The following is an 18,897-nucleotide window of genomic DNA, read 5'->3' as shown; positions in this document are numbered from 1 at the left end:
TTGCGGTTGTTCTGTTGCTATGCAATGACCTATTTAAGCTATATACATTTGTTTCCTGTTTCTGTCTCTTCAGGTGGGTGAAGATGTCCCTGATGCCAGAAAGTGTGCCTGTGCTAGCCATGTGGCCACAATCGCTGAATTCTTCCAGGTCAGTCTCCCAGAGGTAAAAGGTCAAACACTTTCTCCTAATTGTGAAGTAAGCTGAACCAAAAACAATCTGGAATTATATTGTTTTCTTCCCTGTCCTCTCCTGTCCCCTCTTATTCTTTCCTCTCTACTTCTCTCCACACTGCACTACACCCACATACGCTCCTCTTCTCCCTGCCTTTCAGCTGTTACTTGTGGGACTGCACCTGCATGCCCTTTCTGTGAGTTACTTCCTGTTTTCCTTTGCAGGGGGTGGATATTGTGGTCAATGCCAGCAGTGTGGAGGACATTGACCCGGTCGCTATTGGACAGAGACTGACCAATGGGACAGTCCCGGTGGCAAGCCCAGTCCTGAGCCGACTGCTAACCAGAGATGAGGAGGGGATGGAGACTGTGGTGGGTGTGTGTGTGTGTGTGAGTGTGCATGTGTGCATGTGTGTGTGTGTGTATACATGCGTGTGAGGCATTTACTGTATTTGCTGGGTGGTTATTTTATTAAAGATGTGACATTGCATGTCTTTTATTGTTGCATCATGCAGGGTACCAGCTACCAGAAGACCAATGCAGAGATGGAGCTGAAGAAGCTTAACAGGGAGGAATTCTGGGAAAAGGCCAAGGTACGGACCCCACGAGCGCCGGGCTCTGGGCGGGGCTGACCTCAGGGCACTTGCTGGTGGCGCTATGTATGAAACACCACATCGGCATGTTTGTGTGTTCCAGTGTGGGCAGAGCTGTTTCACAGTCCAAAGCAGCCTGCCTTATGTGGACTCATGTGGGGCAGTTTTGTAGGAGAGTTGTGGGGAGAAGTTCGTGGCTGTGTGGGTAGTATTAGTTCTGTGAGTGCAGTGTGGGGCATTTTTGGGTGCTGTAGGGTAGTCTGGGTGTTTGAACTGTATCTGGATGAAATCCAGGGATGGATGAGGGATCTTTCAGAGAGTCTGTAGTTCTGTTTCAAGTAAAGCCAGTGGTATAAACACATTGCCGGGTGAGTGAGTGGTAGGTATGTCCATTAAGAACAGATAGTTTAATGGTGGCGTTCCCTGTTATGGTGATGTGCCCAGCGTGAGGAGGAGCTGCGGAAGGAGGAGGAGAGGAGGAGGGTGGCGGAGGAGAGGCAGCGGTTCGAGGAAGAGCGAATGGCACTGGAACGGCAGGAGCAGGAGGAGAGGGAGAGGAGATACCGCGAGAGGGAGCGACAGATCGAGGAGCACAGGTGAGCCTCTGCTGCACCTCGTCCGCTACAGGATCCCCAACCCGCCCATTCCAGCAGCCCAACTCATCCCAAACTCTAACCTGTTGCACCGCACCCACTTTGACATTACCCCCTGCCCATCCACACCCCTTTTCCCCCACTGAATAATGCAGCCCTAATCTCACTCCAGTTCCTCCCAAAACTGATGCCCTGACCACACCCCCAGCCTGCCCAATTCAACTATCTCCAACCCCTCTCCAAAGTGGGCTGGCCTTCCAACAGCTGTTCATTGCTTCATTCAAGTCATAGGTTTTTTTTTGCATTAATCTTTAAGATAACATTTTAGACTCTTTTAAAATTTACTAAAATCATGGAGAATAACAAAATACGTTACTAAACAGTACAATATCATATGAAAAAGAAGTTCTGAAATTCCTCACATATGCTGTGAAATATCATTGAAAATATAATTTATCTTTTAAATTTGTAATCTGCAGAAATTTTATGTTTGTCTAAAAATTTCAAGTTTTGACACTTGTCAGCTACTGGGATAGGAACTCACCTGTCCAGCTGTGCTAGCTGTAAACCAGCTTTATTCCATGACCCTGGCTGTGTTTCACACAGGAGGAAGCTGCTGGCACAGGAGGAAGAGGCGGCTCGGGGGAGGCTGAAGGCCCATGTAAGAGGATGCCCATTTCACGGTTCACTCGGTGACATCTTGAGTTGCGGTTCAGCCGAAATTCCGCCATAAGGCTCCTTAAATCTAGCAGAAATCCTTCCTGGGAACTGCACCAGTGGCTTTATTTGTTCTGTGTATTTGTGAATTTGTATGATACGTAAGGACATGAGCACATTTTGAAGGTATCTTTATTGTTTTCTGTGTGATATTGCAGTAATGCAGTAATGTAATGTAAGTGGCATGGAACTACACCGAAAGTGTGTTTATGCTGCCCCCGCTGGTACGGACTGGTTATTGTCATGCTGCTGCTTTCTCTGATAGGCAGAGGGGACCCAGGAGGGCAATCCAGAGAAGAGGGAGTCAGAGGTGGAGGTGGGTCATTCTGCCATTTTCCTGCAAGAGTGCGCTGTAAGTGCTCGCCTCATACACCCACTTTGTTTTTGCATATTGTGCTACTGTGAAAGATTGGGGACTCCATTCCCAGAGGGCTGTATTCTGTTTAAACTTAAAGGTCCAGGAAACTGAAATCTGTGAATTCTTTGCTGATGTGTTGTTTTAATAATTTTTTTTGCGTTCACAAATGGCCCAGATATATTTTAAACAGAATTTTTTTCAAAAAACATAGAAAAGCCTGTGCTGAGATTGGCATGCTTTTCCCTTTGGCTAAATGCCAGGTTTTCCATGAACAGGGTTAACTGGGTACAATGTACGTCACTAAAAAGCTACGACCAGTGAAATCCTTTCTATTTGTAATATGTAATTAATGCTCTTGCCACTTTTGTGCAGGCAGGCTAAGTTGGAAATGCCTAAGTATTGCACCTTCTCTGGATTCAGTAAAACCAATACGCTTTATTCTTTTCCAGAAAATGAAGGGACCCACAAGAAATGGGTTTCATTTCTGGAATCCCACGGGCACTGCAATATTACAATAACCCCAACAGTTAATATTTGTAGTGTCCATTTTCAAGAGGAGGACTTCACCAAATGTTTACAAAAAATGATGTCGCTTTGCTTAAAAGCTAGCGCTGGTACGTGGTGCAGTGCCTTCCCTCCATGCAGCTCCCTCCTAACAGGTTGCTGCTATTGAAAGAAAGAACTGAACTAAATATTAAAAAGACAATCAATTGTCGCTTCTGGGGAATATAACCACAAATTGAATCCAGCTTCCTGGACCTTTAAATATTTATTTTGTACAAACATATACTTCATCTAAAATTTTAACTACTACCTCATGTGTCCCTAAATAAAACATTTTACTGTGAGGGAGTTGAAACCTTTGTCATTGAAACATTTGATGCATTAGGTTGTTAAGTTTAAATGGTTTTGTGTGTGTGTGTGTGTGTGTGTGTACGTGTGTGTGTGTATGTGCATTTGTATATGCTTGTATGTGTGCATATGTGTGTGTATGCGTGTTTGCATGTGTTTGCATGTGTGTGTGTGTGTCTAGGCAGCGGCATTCATCATTGGCCAGAGGAGGAATAATCCACGGGATTTCTTCAGACAGAGAGAGAGAGCGATGGCCTGCAGCTTTGACAGCTCCTCTGTCAACTTCCACAGGACAGGTATGAGAGAGAGAGAGAGAGAGAGAGAGAGGGTGGGAGAGGGAGAGAGAGAGAGAGAGAGAGAGAGAGAGAGGAGAGAGGGGGAGGGAGGGAGAGAGAGAGAGAGAGAGAGAGATGGGGAGGGAGGGAGGGAGAGAGAGAGAGAAAGAGGGAGGGAAGAAGAGAGAAAGCGCTGTGTGAGTGTGAATGTGTGTTTGAAGAGACAATATTATGGAGGGCCTCTCTGATTTCACTCTGCTCTTTTCTTTTTCTTTGACGTGTCCTGTCGACTTCCTGTTCGCTTCATTTTCTCGTATTTTTTCCCCTCTCGTTTCTGAAAATATCTCCTCTGCCAACCTTCTGCGCATCACCTCTCTCCATCTCTGTCTCTCTTCCTCCCACTTCCCCGAACCACCTGGGTTCTGTGTGCATCACACCTACATGTGTTGGCGTGGGTCATATTTCACACCTCTGTGCATTGGCGTTGGTCTATTTCACACCTCAATACATTTGTGTGGATGTATGTCACTATTCCATACATTGGTGTGGGTGTATGTCACTATTCCATACATTGGTGTGGGTGTATGTCACCATTCCATACATTGCTGTGGGTGTATGGTGCGTCTCACTACATTGATGTGGGTGTGTCACTACTCCATACATTGCTGTGGGTGTATGCTGCGTCTCCATACGTTGGTGTGGGTGTATGTCACACCTCCATACATTGGTGTGGGTGTATGCTGCGTCTCCCTACATTGGTGTGGGTGTGTCCCGTCCTGGGCTGGTCCTGTGTGCTGTAGGCCGGTTGGACAGCCCCTTCTTGAAGACGCAGCACAGTCTTCCTGAGCCCAGCTGGCCCCCCTACCGCCCCCCACAGGCATCTTACAGTGTGCCCCATATCAGACTGCACGCAAGTTCATCTGGTAGGTACTGGACTGTCCTCTGCTGGCTGGAGAGCAGAACTGCATAAAAGCATATTGAGTGGACAATATTGATTGCATGTTCTCCAATGACCTCATATATGTCTCTCTGTCTGTCTGTCTCTCTCTCTCTCTCTCTTTCTCTCTCTATCTCTGTCTTTCTCTAAACTTCTACTTGAGCAGTTTAGAAGTTTTTGCTGAGTCATTGCAGCTGGTTTATGGACATCTATGTACAGGAAAAAAATGAGCAACCAAATAAAAGAAGCACAGAACAAGAAAATGAGATATTATAGCATGTAGCTCAAATATTCATAACCAGCTGCTCTTCACACATTGAACATAAGGTGTCATATATGCACCGCCAAATGTCAAAGTTTCGCGAATCACCTGTCAGCATATAAATCTCTAATCTTATTCCTTAATTGAACGTGCTTTAGCTTCACGGTTGTGTCAGATCTGAATCCAGGCACTCCTGAAGCCTATTTCTGCTCAAAGCTGATCGTAGGCTAGTTGCTCCTTCTCTCTAATTCAGGCTGGCGAATGAGACATGATTGCCCGTAGCAGCTCCAGCTGAAAGCTATTCTCCCTTTGCAAGAAACTCCTTTTGTACCTGGCAAAAAAACACACAGGCCTCCCTGGCCAACTGCAGATATTTCCCAAATGTCGTTTGATTTCTGGCTGTATGAGTGCGTCCTCTTTTACCTTCTGGACTCAACTTTCTTCTTTCAGAGTTTTGAAGTGTTTTGTTATTTTGTTATTTCGTTGTTTTTTATCCCTGTTTTTGTCTTGTTCCTTAGTCTGGAATGGCAATTCAGGAATATAACCCCATCTCATCTCTGCATCTTCCTTAATCTTCTTGGGAGGGTACATGCCAGTGCACTAAAATATGTACAGTCAGACACCTCAGAAAGTCAATCAGGACCTAGTGACATTGCTTCTCAGCAGTAAAACACACTCAATGTTTTTGGGGTTTTTTTTGCTGGGAAATATATGAAAAAGCAGCATGTAATAATCCAAAGAGGTTATGTTGATGTTACACAAAGTCTTCGTCAGACCCTGCTACTCTGTCCAATAATGAGCACTGTACTATACAAAGGATATATAGACAATCTCATTAAAGTATACTGATTTAGCTAAAGTCATGAAGAAAGAGGTGATACCTTAATGAATGGTTGCCATGACAGCTCTCTGCACATCACTACCTGCATCCGTAGGCAGTGTCATAAATTATGTGGTGCGTGTGTCAGATTATGCTTGTGTGTGTGTGTGTGTGTGTGTGTGTGTGCATGTGCATTTGTACGTGTGTGTGCGTCTATGCATGCATGTGTGCATATCTAATGCATGTCCCCTGCTGTGTTCGCTCCAGTCGATGATCCTCATGGGGACTCAGAGTGCGGCAGGGGGACCATCCTGTCTGCATCCATCCCCAAAATCATCACCACACCCATCCCGGAGGAGAGCGAGGACGGTGGGCGAGACGAGGGTAAGGGTAAGGCTGTGCTCCACCCCGACCTGGCAGGGGCACAGGGAGACACTCAAGCAAAGGTATAGGGAACCATAGTGTGAATACACCAGCACTGCGACCCTCTCAAGTCTAACTGTAACCTTCCTGCATGTAGTGACACTGTGCTTTGGATAAGATCCTCAAGGAAGATGTTCATCTTTAAACTGTGGTGTTATCTTTACGTGCAGCCATGTGTGTAGATATGGAAAGCATAAACGCGGTAGCGAAGATAGCATGTATTCATACTATACATAATCTGAACAGCACTGCACTCACTGGGGAACACACTGTCCTGATGGAAGCTCTGATTCGTGCTGCCGTCGCATTCCCGTTGCCATAGTGACTTTGCGTTGCTTCCCACAGCCACTGACCTGCAGGACCCACCCCCTCCTCAGAGTATGACCCCCCAATCCAGGGTCCCCTATGATCCGACCCCCTCAGAACCCTCCAAGCCACAAGAGATGGATGACCCGCTTGACCTATGGGAGACAACGTTTGACGACGCACAGCCCCACCCCCACGCCCGGCCCCAGCCTCTCCTTAGCTTCGACGAGTTCCCAGAGGGGCTGGTAGATGAGGACGACCCTTCCAGCCTGGTGGATGTTGGCGGACCCCACCAGATGACCCTCAGCTACCAGCATGCACTGCAGCGTGCTTCTGGATCTGACAGCCAGGAACTAGATGACGGACATCTGCTCCTCACCAATGGGGACAGCCTGCTTAAAGAAGGAGCACAGGTTCAAAGTTTAAAAACCAATTTGAAATGTAAAGCTGGTGGCAGAGCTTTCAGCTTTATGTCTCCCAAGCTTTGTAAGGGTCTTCCCCAGATGAAACAAGAAGAAACTTACTGACAACTTACAGTACTTATTAACAGTGCTACACCAAAACAAAACAAAAATACACCCGCACTGTGTATCACCTTCAGTGCTGGGGTTGTTTTCATTTCAATTCAAGAAATTAATTTAAAAATGGCCATACTTTTCTATGGATTTTTAAATTAAATTGGATCAAATTTCAATGAAAGTAGTTTATTGACTGAACTGTAATGAAACTAAAGTGACCCTAACTGGTAGTCCTATGCCTGATACAGCCTGCTACAGACAAACTGAGCACTATTCCAATGTGATTTACATTGGCTGCCTGTAATGGCCCACGTTAAATAAATAAAATTGCAAAAGCTTGGCTCTTTCTCTGCCACTAGATGGCACTCTAATGCAGTGAACCGTGAAAGCAATATTGACAGCGCTTTCAGATGTGGCTACAGAAGCATGTACAAGGGTGCTAGCGTACCGTACCGCTTCAAAACCACAGGGCATCTCGTACCACTGCATTCTTGTTGAGTTCCTGAAGTGTGTTAGCAGGAAACTAACGGTTGTTTCCGTGCGTGTGTGCGCGTGTGTGTGCAGGCCAGCGAAGGCTACTTCAGCCAGTCACAGGAGGAGGAGTTTGCCCAATCAGAAGAGTGCTCTTCAAAGGAGACCCCGATGCCAGTGTTGTATAACAAACCTCCAGGTGAGGCCTACGTGTGATCCGCTCACAAAGTGGCAGCTGGACCCGTACCCTTGAAGGGGGTGCAGCTGGGGACAGCTGAAAGCCTCTGCATTTTTTACTTCATAAAAATACTTCAAACATTATACTTGAACTGTACGTGATAAAACACACGCTGTCGAAAGTGTATAAAGTGATCATTTCTGAATCATTTTATTGTAAATCTGTTTAGTAAAATAACAACATTAAAAGTAAATAAATAGGGGAGCATAGAATATAAATTCCACAAACTACAATTCTGTTCCTATGTTTTTTTGTTTTGTTTTTTTATCGGAAGGAATTATGGAGGTTGTCGTCCTGTAATATCTCTTCCTTCTTCGGTTCTTCGGATCCCCTGCCACCCAGTAATGCCTAATATTGCCCTGTGTTCACATATGCCCCGCAGAGATTGACATCACCTGCTGGGACGCAGACCCTGTGATGGAGGAGGAAGAGTATGGGGCAGAGGAATGAAGAGGGAGGGCCACCTGCTGAAACACAAAAATGTTACAAAAATGTAATAATGTAATAATGTAATAATGTCTTGCATACAAAAATAACCTATGAAACAATCAAAATAGTAGATTATATCCAGGTTAGTGTTAAAGATGCCAGTTTAGCTCTTTTTGTCTTTGTATCGTGTGCTGAGTGCGTTACGGACTTGCTCCCCTTGCAGACTGCTACACGTTCCCCACCAGACCTGGGCCAAATACCTTTTTGAAGTGCCTGGATTTATTAGCACCGGGAAAATTACAAAACAATACAGCAGATCCCTTGGTGTTTTCAACAAAACGTGCCACTTACCAAAATGAACAGTCATAAGAAGAAAGCATTTTAATATGTGACGTTTAAAAAAAAAAAAAAAAACCTTTAGGACCTTTACTAGGGTCTAAGAGGCTGAAGTATTTCAAATAATTATTTTGCCCAGGTCTGTTTGCTAGCAATGGCACGGAACCTATCCCAAACCTGGGACATTTAACAAAATCCAGCATGTCTTAATGGAACCCAGCACATGCTCAGTAGCTGCTTAAGAGTTTTCGTCTGTCCTGTTGAGAGGAGGGAGACCTGCTGTCACACCCCCCCTTCCCAACACCCCTTCTCATTTTCGGGTTTTGGACACAGCAATTAATGAGGAATGATATTCAGTTAATAGGTGTCAGTATCTAGCTCTGCAATAAATTAGATGTGGATGTGTGCGTGCGTGCGTGTGTGTGTGTGTGCGTGCGTCTATGTGTGTGCGTGTATGTGTGAGGGAGTTCGGGTAGGTTAGGTTTGTATTGTGTTTATGCATGTGTCTAAGACTGAGTGTGTGCTATTGGTTATGGTCCTCATATATCTTTACATACAGCATTAGAATTTTTGGCCAAAAAAACTGTAGATTAAATTGGTATATCAGAGATTTGTAAATGCATTTAGTAAAATATGCTAGAATGACTATGTTTTCAAAAAGGAACCAGAAAGAGAGAGCGAGGAAAAAAAAGACTTTGATAAAAAATAAAAATAATAATAATACATCTTTATATATATATAGATACATGTTACTCTGAAATCAGCATGGGCTATATTTTGATCAGAGGTTTAAGCTGAAAAATAGTTTTCATCACTCCTGGCAGAATGAAGAAGCTTAATGCCGTTTCCATTTTTTAATAAAATACTCTCGCTCTCCCAGCTCCACACATTAGAGCAAAAAATAAAATTAAAAATGTAATACCACTGTTTCCATCTTTTATGAGGAGACATATTTTTTGCAGTTTTATGTCAGTACAATGTGAAACTCTAACGAAAAGGAACTTTGCTGAAGGGGGGGGGGGGGGGGGCTTTAATTAAAGGCACTTTAATATTTTTTAAAAATGGGGTGGAGCTGAGTAAGCAATAAAAGAAACAATCCTTGTGGTGTGAATAATGATTATATATTTAGTAGTAGTATTGCTGATGCCATTTGTAATTGCTACCTACCTGTCCTGTGTGTTGCCATGCATACATAAGGTAACTGGGGATTTTCAGTATTGAGAGAGGTGAGGGCGGGGTCAATAAGCTCTCACAATCAATGAGTTTCTTTAACATTAACCTGCGACCCGACGGCATTTTCATTTTCTCTCTCATTCACCGTTAAACTCCATTTTGTTTATTTCATTCCTCTCCCCAGGATACACCCTCCAAGATTTCTGCTTTCTTCCGTTCTTGTTCCTTTCTTACATAATGCTCATCTTTTTTCCATCCAGTTTTCATATACCTAGTTTCTGAATAAAGAAAGAAAGAAAGAAAGCACAAGCCTTTTTCTGTGACATGGTAAGACCGTTCTGTAAGAGCTGGTGTACATTAATAAAGGATTCTCAAACCTTCCAGGCAGTGCTGGGTGGCTCATTCTCAGAATTAAATTGTTGACCTTTGACCTTTGCATCACTTGTCCATCTTCACTGGGTTTAAAAGTCCCTAAGATATGCTCTGAAGAATCCTTGTGAAAATGGACCGACACTTGGATAATAAATATCATTTACCAAATAATGCACAGCTGAAAATGAAAAAAATCACAATTATAAGAGAAGACAATTACAGAAATAGAATTAACTTCTACACACCAGACCTGTGTCACAGGCTAATTTCAACCCTCATGAGACCAGTGAAATTCCAACAGATTACTGACAATTTCAAAAGAAACATTCATTTTCATCAACATTCAAAGTAAAATTCTTCTCTTTGAATGTGCATTTAAATGTAGCAATGTGTTTTGTTGAAAATTCTCAGGGGTCAGCTGGAGTGTTTTGAAATTTTACTGCTCTTTCTTGGAGTAACAACCTCTTATGAAATCTGTCCTTGTGGCATTTCTGTTTCCTGAGGCCACAGCTGCCTCCCATCCCTTCCTGGTACATAAGCTCGAGACGAGCTCTCAGGTCGTTGCTAAGCAACTCACATAAACCGATGGGGTGGATTCCTCCAGTTGGTGAGATTGGACCCCCTGTCCTTCATGTTTATGTAAGCGCTATGAATGCATCGGAACACAAAACAAACTAATTGGAGCCGACAGGCGGCTGACTGCTCCTAATTGAGGGACGTACCATAAAATGACAGGAAAATATGATGATGCTTTGTCTTTCAAAGCAAAGAAAATCATAGGCTTTCCCACTGTTGAGCCTAAAATAGGTTTGAAACCAATCAATCACTCGTCCTTAGAGCAGGAGTGTGTGATTCTAGCCCTGGAGGGGCCATAGTGTCTGATTGTTGTTGGTGCGTTACATACTTCAGTGATCCAGAACTTTCTGACTGACCAAGTCATAGGTCAGTCAGAAAGTTCACACAGTTTCCAAGGCCAACATTAGCAACTTATTGAAAGGAAATCATTAAAACCGGCAAATGCTGAGACCCTCCTCCAAAATGTCAGTTTGAAATACCCCAGCCTTAAAGCTGAAAGCAGGGGTCTGCAGCCCTGGTCCTGGAGAGCCGCAGGCTCTGCTGGTTTTTCATTGTCACTCTACACTTAATCAATTAGAGCAGTTGATGACACAGATAACAAACTTCACCTGGTTACTTTGGTCTGAATTGGTTGCTGATTTTAAGGTGAAAACAAGACCTAGCAGAGCTTGTGGCTCTCTACGATCAGGGAGTGCAGAACACTGACTTAAATGGTACACAAAAGCAAGCCACTTCAGTAAACCAGAGCACACAGCCAGAAAAATAAATAAATTAGATGACTGTTGATGAACTGATTAAGGCTCTTTCAGAGGTTGAAAATACAGATTTCAGACACAGACTTGCCTCTAATTCACATGGGACAAAACAATGCATCTCCGCTCTGACATGAAAAATGCAATTACTGTGGCTCTAGTGCCACAGTCTACAGAGAATTCCCTTCCAGGCGATAATGTAAGAATAGTTTTCGAGATGACATCTGAGATGATTCACAAGGCAAAAATCAGACAGGATGACTATCTCCCCCAAGCAGGATAACAGGTGACATCCCAGCACAGGGAGGAACAACAGAGTGACTATCCTCCCAGCACAAGGCAAGAATCAGACAGGGTGATTATCCTCCAGCACAGCGAATCAAGTAGACATCCAGAAAGCAGAACAGCAGGGTGACTATCCTCCCAGCACAAGGCAGGAATAAAACAGGGTGACTATCCCCAGCACAAAGCAAGAATAAAACAGGGTGACTATCCTCACAGCACAAGGCAGGAAACAAACAGGGTGATTATTCCTCCAGCACAAAGCAGGAATCAGAGAGTATGACTATCCTCCCAGCACAAGGCAAGAATAAAACAGCGTGACTATCCCCCAGCACAAGGCAGGAAACAAACAGAGTAACTATTCCCACAGCACAAGGCAGGAATCAGACAGGGTGATTATTCCTCCAGCACAAAGCAGGAATCAGAGCAGGTGACTATCCCCCAGCACAAAGCAGGAATCAGAGCAGGTGACTATTCCCCCAGCACAAGACAAGAAGAGTGAAAAAAAAAAATCAGATGCAAAATTTGCACAGACAGTGAGAAAAAATTCCAGCTATGTGTCACATGACCAGTTTAATTATTGCTCTCATGCTCTGAATTGAACACAGAACTTAGAGGTCTCTGGTCTTAGATGTTTTAACACTGAATGCTACACACTTATACTGAGAAACTGTAACTGACAGAATGATTCATACTTCTATTAAAATCATTTCCATAGGTAATTGCTTTATAGTATTATTGGATAATATTGAATCAGTCAATCAAAATATTATTCCAACAAAGAAATGTGCTCATGCAATGACATTCAACACAGTATAGCTCAAATCTAGTTGAGTCTTATGCTGTTTAATTACTGTAATATAAAATAAAAAAACATGCCATTTCTACACATTTCAGAACCTGGTATCAAGACTGTGCCAAGTGCTTTAATCTGTATAAGTGCAGTGCAGGGGGCTGATGACATCTTTCCGTTGATTTAATTGCAACTAATTTTTATAGCAGGGGTCCCAAACTCGGGATCTGCTGGTTTTTGTCTGCAACTCAACTCATCTACTTTCTTGAATCTTAATTGGTAGCTGATTTCAAGTGAAGTGCTTTAATTGCTCAATTAAGTGCTGAGTAACAACGAAAACCATCAGAGCCCAGGGTTTCCAGGACCAGAGTTGAGGATCGCTTCTCTTCGTGTTCAGTTAACATTTCTGACACTATATTGTAGCTTGATACAAATATATAGCTCTGTGCTGTAGACCAAAAGGCCTGTACATTGTGTGAAAATACAGTAAGACTGATTCAGAATGATAAAGATTAAAGGAGAGAAGCAGCAAAGACTTTTTAATACCTGAACGCAAGATAAAATAAATGGTTCAAAAGAACCTCAACGGCATGGCCTTGCAAAAGGTACTGGCCACGTTTAGCAATTTTTCTCATTTAACAAAATTCTGAAGCCAGTTCCCAGAGGTCTAGAAAATTCTGAGCAGCAGTTTGTGACTGCAGGCTTATTAAAAGGGAAAGCTCCCGCCTTAGTTCCATTTGGCATTTACCTGAGAGAACTAAAACATTCTCTCTCTTGCATACCTTTGAATGCCTAAACTGATGCTTTTAACTAATTCAAAGCTGCACATATATTTCAATTAGTCCAAAGCATATGGTGGATGACACTTGGAAGCCTGTTCCATTGTCCCCATAAATACAAGGAAGAAAAGCATGTAGTAAAAAAAAGACTTTTAGTAGCCTATATATTCATATGCCCAGCTTTTGTTGTTGCGTATATTTTGGTGAAATTTTCTGATTTTGTTTGTAATGACATTGTGCTATATTGATCCTATGAACTACGGTGTGTGTGTGTTCGCTCTTGTGTGATTTCACGCGTGAGAGAGAGAGTGAGAAAGTGTGTGTATGCGTACATATTTGCGTGCATATGACAGTGTAAGTCTGGGTCAATCACACAGTAAGGGTCAGTCACACTGCTGTACTCCTTCCGAAAATAGGGAAAGCGGTGGGCAGGGCATAGGTACGGTCCAGCAGGGGTGGACCCAGTCTTAGGTCAGCGGGTGTGGCCCCAGGTATGAGGGCGGGATTGTGCGTAGTCCCAGGCACGAGGCCGGCGTTGGGGAGATTGTTGCAGTTCAGCTCCAGGGTGGAGAGGAGAGGGCTCTGGGAGTCACAGTGTGCAGCCGTGGGCAGGTGAATGACGGAGGAGTAGCCCCGCCCGGCCCGCTTGGAGAGCGCGCTGTCTGGGGCTGTCTTGCTAGTCTCGGAGCTCTCCGGCTCTCTAGCTGTCCTGCCCTTGGGTTCGGGGTGCGTCCCCCTACGGGCGTCGGCCAGGATCGCGCTGTAGGGGGGCGGGGGGTCCTCCATCAGCACAGCATCCTCGTAGCTTGGCGGCTTTCCGGAAAGATCTTGTGAAAAACAGAAAGCAGGATCTCAGTGTTCTGTTGCCATGGCAACAATAAGGTTTACATTTTGGCATTTAGCAAATGCTTTTGTATCCAGAGCAACTTACAATATGAAAGAACACACGTACATCCATATTGGTTATATAGTGAATCCACGTGAGTTATATACTTTCCAGTATTCACTGGAAAGGCGGAGAAAGCAGTGGTAGACAGGAAATTGATTATGCCACAAAGAAATCTGGGCCAGTCGTAGGCACTATACACTGTTCATTCAAGATATGCTACACAAATGAAAAGCTTGTGCAGGAACATGAGCTCACACATGTGAGACAGAGACAAAACAGGTGAACCAAACTACAGGAGACAATTATCCAGCACCAAAGCCCTGTTTACATTTACAAGAAATGATAAGAGCACTGGACTCTGGACAAATAAAAATATAGTTTTACAGAGGGGTTACAGAGAATGTAACCTCGCAATTATTAATAGCTGATAATAGTAAATCATTGATGTCACGTTTGTGACCTTGTGTAGGAAACATAATGGAAAACTACCTGTGAAAATGATACAACGAACGGTTGAAGAGAGAAAAGGAGTGCACACTGAACACCGAATACAGTCAGTACACTGTGTTCTGTGTCAGATTGCTCCCACCCAATACGGAGAGCCTGCCAGTGTTTCCTGCTGTGTGAGGACTGTCAGATAGAAAATTACAACCCCAGATGAGGGCAGGGAGCTACGGTTCAGATGGTACGAAGGAAACTTTATTTGCCGGCGGTGCGGTTACTGCTGTTAGCGGCTACAGTGAAAGAGCAGCACAGATAGCTGTGAAAACGTTAGACAAAGCACAATCACACACAGGCTCCTATGGGGTGTAGGACCCAGTGTAGAGTTAGTGTTGCTTGTTAAATTTACGCAATAGCTATGTCACATATCATGTGACATGAAAAGCTGACACATGATTGGTTGCCTGACTCAGGTTCAGCACTCTAGGAGCATTCCACACAGGCAGTGAGAGTGAATCAATGTAGTGACAGGCATGCCACATGTTTCCTCTCCCCTACCATGGGAGTAATGTTTTCAAAATATGCATGGAAGCTATTCTTAAATATTACTGTTGAGTTATTGTGGAAAAGCTTATTATTATTATTTTCTTCTGGGATACATCACTCATTCCTAATACCAGCGTTTTTCAACAATTTATGATCCAGTGACCCCTACATTGGCTCAAAGACATCCAGGGGATCCCTGTCATAAGTTAAAAGGGTTACATTACAATGGTGTTTTGTTTTCAAATATTTTCCCAAATCTGTAATATAATCATTGTCTACCATGACTGACCAGGAACCTCCTACAGTACCTACAGTACTGCAGACCCCCTGTTGTAAACCCAGGTCTTAAACCCAGCTATGATGCTCAAAGCTCTCTTTCCTGTCAGTCTCACATCACTCTCTCCTGTAAGACCTTACAGGTCCCTCACCACCCCCAGACCCCACCCTTTCCATAGGCCACTCCCATAAGCCACATTTTCCATGAATAAAACTGAACACACTCTCACATTTAACCAAAGTGGCATGCTGTAGCATAATAATAATATTTGCTTTTCCCAATGCATTTCCCCATGTCTCAGAGGTTCTATTGTACTTTATTATATTTTCACCAATGTGCAGGACTTCATACAATTTGGCCATATATCATTAATTTCTCAGTATGTGTTCCTTTTTTATTAACATTTTAGTGAATCTGGTGTCATAACAGAACGATTAGATTTATTGAACTGCTCTGCAACTATCTAAGCCAATGGGTAATAATCATACAAATATATACAATTTTAAAAAGAATCAGATAATAAAGAAAATATGGTCTCCAACCCTCTCATCCCCAGACTAGTGTGATGGTAGTTTTGCTTTTGAATGTGAAGTCACAATGTCTCTAAGAGCTTTAAGCCAGGCTCACATTTGCCTATCATTTCTGCATCTAGATCCAATGATCATTTTAAACACAGTAACCTGTTCCTCTAGATTACATCTTCTAAGTCTTACAAAAGACTTATAGAAGAAGAAGAAACATATATTTTCACCAAAATTCAAAACTAAATTACTTAATACGGTTTTTGAGGGCTTTCAAATTTTGCCAGCACCTGAAAGTTAAAATATTCCATACAACCAGATCCGGTGTGCAGACGATACTGAGTATTGAAGAGGGTGCATTTAAATTGACTGTTGGGAGAAGAAAAGCAGGGACAGATCAGTCCTGAGAAAAGATAAGGCAGCACTACCTGGGGGTGTGGTCCAGCTCCCCTGGGGGGCGGGGGGAGGGGCGGGGCCCTGGGGGGGCTCCCCAGCGGGAGGCGGGTCCAGGATCTGTTGGCGGAGCCTCCTTTCCCTCCGGCGCTTCAGCCTGCGCTGCAGGGAGTTACAGAAGCAGCAGAGCAGGACCACAAGGGCCCACACCAGCCAGAACCCCGCAAAACAGGTGAGGAAGGTGTAGGTGCCCTGTGACATCACCATGGCCCCGCCCCCCTAGCCTCGCGGCGGTTCCGTCGTCCTGGCAGTGAGAGGAGGACCTATCCAGCATTCCCCTGGCACGGCGCGTTGTGCTCACATTCTACGTTGGACCGCTGAGCACACCGAGCACGGAGTTCTGGGGTCCTACCTGGGTGTTTTCGCAGGTTCACAGTGTTACTGTGAGAGGACACAAAGCTCTGAGTCCATGCGAAAGTGAAAAGTATGTGTTCTCCTCTTTATTAGCCCCGGGAGTAATGCAACACTGCAGCCTGAAGCTCAAAATGTGCAGCACGTCCACCCCACACACCCCCTCTTCTTGGTCAGGCTCCCCCCTCTCCACGCTGGGTGCGGTCAGTGCTCCTAGGACCTCTACCTGTAGGACAGAAAGAAGAAAGACGAGGGTATGACATCTGTAACATATTTTGCACTAATAATATTCAGAAATGACGCATATCAAAACTTTTTTTCTATGAACAATTATATTGATGTAAACAGATATAATTTCCCAATTTTTTCAGCATGAAATATAACCTGTGTTGTTTATTTTATACAGCCTTTTTTGGGCATCTATATCAAGGGTGCCAACAATTACGGTCCTGCCTGTAAACAACAGCAAAAACACCCAGCACCCTTCGCCAGAATCCACCCTTATGATTGGTGACGTAAAACGCAGTCTGACCCACATTGTCGAAATTGATAACAGTAACTATTAAAATGCAACATTTAGCCAACCAGTTGCATTTCAGATAGGTCACTTGTTGACAATATCCCAGGTAGATTTCAACATAAAAGACTTAGACGTCATCATGCAAGGTTACCTTACACACACAAACATACGCGCGCGCACACACGGTCACTTTTTGCTACAAAAAAGTGGGAATTCCTCGCCGGTGGCCAAATATGAACTGCAACAGCGGTGAACACCAGAGATGTCTCACATTGGGTTCAAAGTGAAGAAATCAACAGGGAAACATGACTGTCTAGTGACGCATTTCAGTGAAGGTTACACGTGAATGCAAAGCAGTATACACACATGCATGCAGAAACGCAACTGACCTTGCTACCGATCAGGAATGATAATTATTGACAGCATGTTATGGAGAGGGAGATGACACTGAGCATTATCTTCGCACAGCTAGTCTGGTCACATACCCGTCAGAGAGGATCAATCACAACTATCTATGGTGGTTTATGCGATTGATAAGTGTGACGAATGGCATTTTGTGGCTCGTGTCTCTTGTTAGATGGAATACTGACATTCATGCGACCGCGATCATTCAACAATTCTCGCGTCCCCCGCCCTCCCCAAAATGCACATACATGTATACACATTGCTTCGAACATACAAGATTATACAACATCACTACCATCCACTATTTATGAAAACATTTTTTTAACCACGGTGCAAAGTACCGCTTTTTAAAAATATATATTTTGCATGCATCAGTAAAGACGTCTTGTTTGGATTCAGTCTTCAGTGTGTGCGTCTGTAAACGCAAATGTGTAGGTATTCAAAAATGAACCCTTGTCTCACAGATGTATCTGACAAGATATGTAGTAAGTATCTGTTTCAAAGTCTGCTTTCGCTGTCCGTTTTACCTGCGTGGATCCAATTCGCTGGCAGTGGAGTTCCTGGTGCCCTCCAGTGCTTTCGGACAATTTGAGCCAGATGAATAGTTACATCAGCAGAAACTGCGAATAAGCAAAACCCACGTTTCTCGTGTTTGTCTCCACCACGCAACTTCACTTGGCGTGGGTTCCTACTGTCAGTCCTATCGACTCGCCTCCTGCTCGAGCGAGTGTAGCAATGTGGGCAGGTCCCGCCTTGACGTGCGTCTGTTTTCAACAGGGGTGACAATGTTTTTACATTCATCTGGCGCCTCCCTTTTTATCTATTCACAGTACATAATCATACACACTTATCGACTGACATGATGTTCTTCATGGTATGCGACTGTTTTCTTAAAGATTGCAGATGAGTTGAGTGTATGTGTTTACAAAGTCGTTATTTTATAGAGAGAAAACGGGACACACCCCTTTTTTTGTTCTTTTTGGAGCTAATAATCAGTTTCATAGCCGAGGCTACGTGCGGTACAACAATATCCACTATCTAATATTTTGAGAAAGGTGTGTGAACGTGTCACAGATCTGCACTAAGGGTAACATGCACGCTAACATAGCACAATCAGTATTCGACAAAGACAATGTTCACATCATACCCCCCCCCCCAAATAGATAAATAAATACCACACAAGAAAACACACACACACACACAACTGACTTTACCTAAATAAATGCCCTCACATTTAATAGTTGATAAGAGCCAGTTTCGCCCAGATCTGTCAGACCTTGCTGAAATTGGAATGAAGAAATGCGGATATGATGGCATCACCTCAGTTTGCCCAGCACGAACCCACCAGAGAAACCTGTGAGCTTGGCGCGTGCGTCGCAGGTTGGAACAGCCATTTAACACCCGCTGGGCTGTGTGTAGCACTGATGAGTGAAAAGAATTCTCCCGGAGGCAAATAAAAGCTGGCCTG

At 43.9% G+C, this 18,897-nt stretch overlaps 2 protein-coding genes across 7 annotated transcripts in view; one reads left to right on the top strand and one right to left on the bottom strand.

Moving 5' to 3' along the window:
* Positions 1-9,852, top strand: part of LOC135250266 (drebrin-like) — a 40,234-nt gene extending 30,382 nt beyond the window's left edge. Inside the window, exons 4-15 of one of the 6 annotated variants that reach the window (XM_064326378.1) lie at positions 74-163; positions 397-543; positions 687-764; positions 1,209-1,360; positions 1,964-2,018; positions 2,340-2,390; positions 3,466-3,580; positions 4,360-4,482; positions 5,846-5,962; positions 6,347-6,720; positions 7,390-7,495; positions 7,917-9,852. In XM_064326378.1, coding sequence (XP_064182448.1) covers positions 74-163; positions 397-543; positions 687-764; positions 1,209-1,360; positions 1,964-2,018; positions 2,340-2,390; positions 3,466-3,580; positions 4,360-4,482; positions 5,846-5,962; positions 6,347-6,720; positions 7,390-7,495; positions 7,917-7,984 — 1,476 coding nt within the window. In that variant the 3' untranslated portion in view covers positions 7,985-9,852. Of the gene's footprint in view, positions 1-73; positions 164-396; positions 544-686; positions 765-1,208; positions 1,361-1,963; positions 2,019-2,339; positions 2,427-3,465; positions 3,581-4,359; positions 4,483-5,845; positions 5,963-6,346; positions 6,721-7,389; positions 7,496-7,916 lie in introns of all 6 variants that reach the window. The other 5 variants (XM_064326375.1, XM_064326381.1, XM_064326376.1 and 2 more) reach the window with 5 other exon arrangements.
* Positions 9,853-12,010: 2,158 nt separating this feature from the next.
* On the bottom strand, positions 12,011-18,202 carry LOC135250265 (proline-rich protein 7-like). The gene is made up of 3 exons (XM_064326374.1): positions 17,957-18,202; positions 16,129-16,730; positions 12,011-13,853 (listed from the first exon to the last, which is right to left on the bottom strand). Exons 2-3 carry the CDS (start codon positions 16,358-16,360, stop codon positions 13,414-13,416), a joined length of 672 nt encoding a protein of 223 aa, XP_064182444.1. The 5' UTR covers positions 16,361-16,730; positions 17,957-18,202; the 3' UTR covers positions 12,011-13,413.
* Between the last annotated feature and the right edge of the window lie 695 nt (positions 18,203-18,897).

This window comes from Anguilla rostrata, chromosome 3 (genome assembly GCF_018555375.3).
Source record: "Anguilla rostrata isolate EN2019 chromosome 3, ASM1855537v3, whole genome shotgun sequence".
Lineage (NCBI taxonomy): Eukaryota > Metazoa > Chordata > Actinopteri > Anguilliformes > Anguillidae > Anguilla > Anguilla rostrata.
This window is presented reverse-complemented; position numbering and strand designations above follow the sequence as displayed.